Source organism: Plasmopara halstedii (genome assembly GCF_900000015.1).
Source record: "Plasmopara halstedii genome assembly, contig: Scaffold_2904, whole genome shotgun sequence".
Classification (NCBI taxonomy): Eukaryota; Oomycota; class Peronosporomycetes; order Peronosporales; family Peronosporaceae; genus Plasmopara; species Plasmopara halstedii.
This window is the reverse complement of record NW_020189809.1, coordinates 1,158,440-1,161,597: the sequence shown is the minus strand read 5'-3', so window position 1 is coordinate 1,161,597 and position 3,158 is coordinate 1,158,440. Positions and strand designations below refer to the sequence as shown.

Sequence of the window (3,158 nt, the reverse complement as noted above, 5' to 3'; positions counted from 1 at the left end):
AGGATGGCAGATCCGAGGCCATGGGACTAGGATACATTTTAAGAAGGTAATATATTATCATTGCAACATTTACTCTGTTGTGATACTTTGTGCATCGTGTCTGCGGCGCCCGACAAGCGCATCTAGAAATTCTAACACAGCATACACCCACCGTGCAAAGCAGTTGCGCCTCATGTCTGTGGTGAGAGCGGTAATTCACTTATGAATGGAGTGACCAAGGTTTTCCTAGGAGGTGTAAGTCTATCTGCACTACCTAAGACATAAACTCACATTAAGATTTAAGATTTATTCCTGCGGGGGTGGTAGCACAGACTTACAAGTCATTGACATATTTTACAGTTTAAATCACGAGCATGTATGGTGACATAGAGGTGAACCTCTTATACTTGGCGCAGAATATCGTTCCTAAAGAATAACAGCAGATGATGGGCTGTGCATGCTTAAAAAGAAAAAACGAAGCCACTATTTTGGCGCATACGCTGAAATTTGGAAACGAAGTGCTGCAGAAAAGCATGGTCGATTAAAATTTGTTCATGTATAAACTGCTAGTGAGAGACATCGAGATTCCTCCCACTGCAGCAACTACCATGAGCGGAATTATCCAAGAGTGGTTGGTCATGCATCAGGAACTGTCTAGCTCACCAGCCACATTAAAGAATCTGATGATGCAATTGGTTGTGCCTTTTCGTGGCTATGCATATACGTATTTCGATGATATGTTCGTAGTTGCGCAGAGGGCGGTAAATCGGATATATAGAGCCATATAAATATTTGCAAGCACTGCTCAGGGGTATGTGCCCTTACAAGCTATCGCCAAAATAGACGAATGTGTTTTTGGCGCAGACAAGATCTCTTCCCGGGTTGTTTTATATAGAAGCATGATCAAGGACAATATAGACTGAACCTTGCTTGTGTCCTAAAGGGACATATCGCCAGTTCTTGAGATCATACGCACAATGTACGAGTCGGATGCAACATGTGTTGGGCTGCTATACGATTTGTGAAGCAAGTCATTCAGCAGCTTAGATACCGGTATATCAAACACGTGATTGCCTATTTATCTCAGGCGGTGTGGATTCTACCACTGACCCCTAAGAAACTCGATGTGTGTGGTATCTCATGATGAGGACATCATGTTCAGAATAACTTTCATGGCGAATATTCCCCTTTGGGTTGCCACATCGGTAGATATGGATAGAAAGCTCAGTGAGGCTATGTATGATTACCCCTCCATGTAAAAGTGCGTAGGCATGACCGATCTTACGTGTGGAACGTGTCAACGTATTAATTTTGTCGAATGCGCCGGCGCCTTTGGCCAATTTGCAAAACCCAGTAGAAATTTATAATTCATATATATCGTTTAATTTTTTAACCTCTCAAAAGACGCGGAAAAAGAGTTCGGTAATGCCAGCAGAAAGGTCTGTGTAGACCATCTGAGTAAAATGGACATATTGCTGCTATCAGCTATACCGTTTCGGTTCGGATACAGCCAATTCGTTCTGCGACAAAGCTTTCGTCAATAAGACAAGGCGGTGGCCAACGCTTTCCATTGAGATTTGCGCTTTACAGTAAAATATCGGCAAATGTGTTTTGGTGGTTGGCACCAAATTGGACCATGACTACCGCTGTCTATCCCAGAGAGGTAAGTGGATGATTCGCATTAATTGCATGGTAAGAACAATATCCAAAGCACAAAGAAACAGCGGTGCTGGAGCTAGTTGAACAAACTGATTATGCGTTATTTCTGCGGTTATTTTCTGCCGTGCAAAACATCTCCAGCTTCATTTCATAATTCATAGATTATTAAATCTATCCTCATGGCCACCTGACACTACACCACTAAGTTACTCAAGCGTGGTGGAAAAGAAGCTGTCGATTCAATTTGACTCGCTGTATTCAGCATAGCTACACTCCGTAGCAAAGCAATAGCGTTTATTCAAGGGTATTGAGCTTCAAGCGCCGGATGTATTTTGCTTTGGAAAAAATCAAGGATACTGAAGCCAGAGGCAGGTGACACGCACATTTGCGGTGGGTAAAAGGATAATTAAAGTCGGAGATATGTCTAACCTTGCAATCTCTGCGATCTATAGACCTAGCTTCGTCCCCGCAACATTGAACCATTCATGGTCGTAATCAAAACATATCGAATCACAGTCGGATGTGAAGTACTCTGTTGAACGGAGCAGCGCCCCCACCATCGGTAGCAGGTATATAATACGATGGTGTAAGCAAAGTGAGCATACAAAATACGAGCCCGAAGCAGGACCGGTCGCATGTTTAGGCACTGTGAATAGGCGACGTGTCTCCAAATTGAAAGCCGGTTGTGATAGTCCTCCGCCTGATCTGGAAGAGCAAGAATCATCTGTTTCCACGTGGAATGGTTGGCGGGAAGGCGGGTAAACTGACGCTGTTAGTGGAAGTCATTGAAAGGATATTTGTAACCCGATAAACCATGGGATCTGAACCCCCGGTAGGCAGACAGCCCTGGCGCCGTCGCCGCATACGAGCTGACAAACTCTAAATTTACTCTCTTGCAGAAGTAGTAGCGTCGCTCGATGCGGTGCGGTTAACACTAATGCTGTCCGACTTTGTACAAAGTTGAAGGCCCGGAAGGTGTCTGTGGCGGCTGTCTTACGAGATGAGTAGAGCAAGATCTTTTTTTTTGAGCTGGATGTACGTAGTGTTGTGTATTTTGCCTGGCCGTACATCTTTGTATTTCGCATAGTCAAGCATCGTACGACGTTCCTATTAGGCGTCTGCCTAAAATTCTGGCGTGTAAAGCCATTAGACAGGTAAGCTATTTTTCGCAATGTTGACGATAAAGTACGAGTATCGTATGCGCTCTTGCCAGCTTTATCGGTTAATGTACGGTTCTCATTGCGAATGGTTTTACACGACCGCTACTATTCCGAGCGTAGTTGGTATTTTGTACCCGTGGTGACCAATTCGGTGACTGTTGGGCACGAATCTTACTGTCAATTTGAGTAGATGGCCCCGGGCCCTAGCCACGATAATGAAACGTCAACGCTCAGCAAGCAACATCAGATAAAGATAATTATGATCGGAATGTGAACGTGTGGCCGCTCATGCGCTTGTAGGTAACAAGCTGTGCTCACTCGACCCCAAACAGCCTATTAGAGACGAGCTTGGAACGTCAT

The 3,158-nt window shown here is 44.5% G+C and overlaps 1 protein-coding gene across 1 annotated transcript; it reads left to right on the top strand.

Annotated features, from left to right (window-relative positions):
• Positions 1 to 2,219: 2,219 nt before the first annotated feature.
• On the top strand, positions 2,220 to 2,646 carry PHALS_05657 (uncharacterized protein; the record flags this gene model as incomplete). Its single annotated transcript, XM_024719238.1, has 3 exons — positions 2,220 to 2,224; positions 2,295 to 2,396; positions 2,538 to 2,646. 3 exons carry the CDS (start codon positions 2,220 to 2,222, stop codon positions 2,644 to 2,646), a joined length of 216 nt encoding a protein of 71 aa, XP_024584556.1.
• Between the last annotated feature and the right edge of the window lie 512 nt (positions 2,647 to 3,158).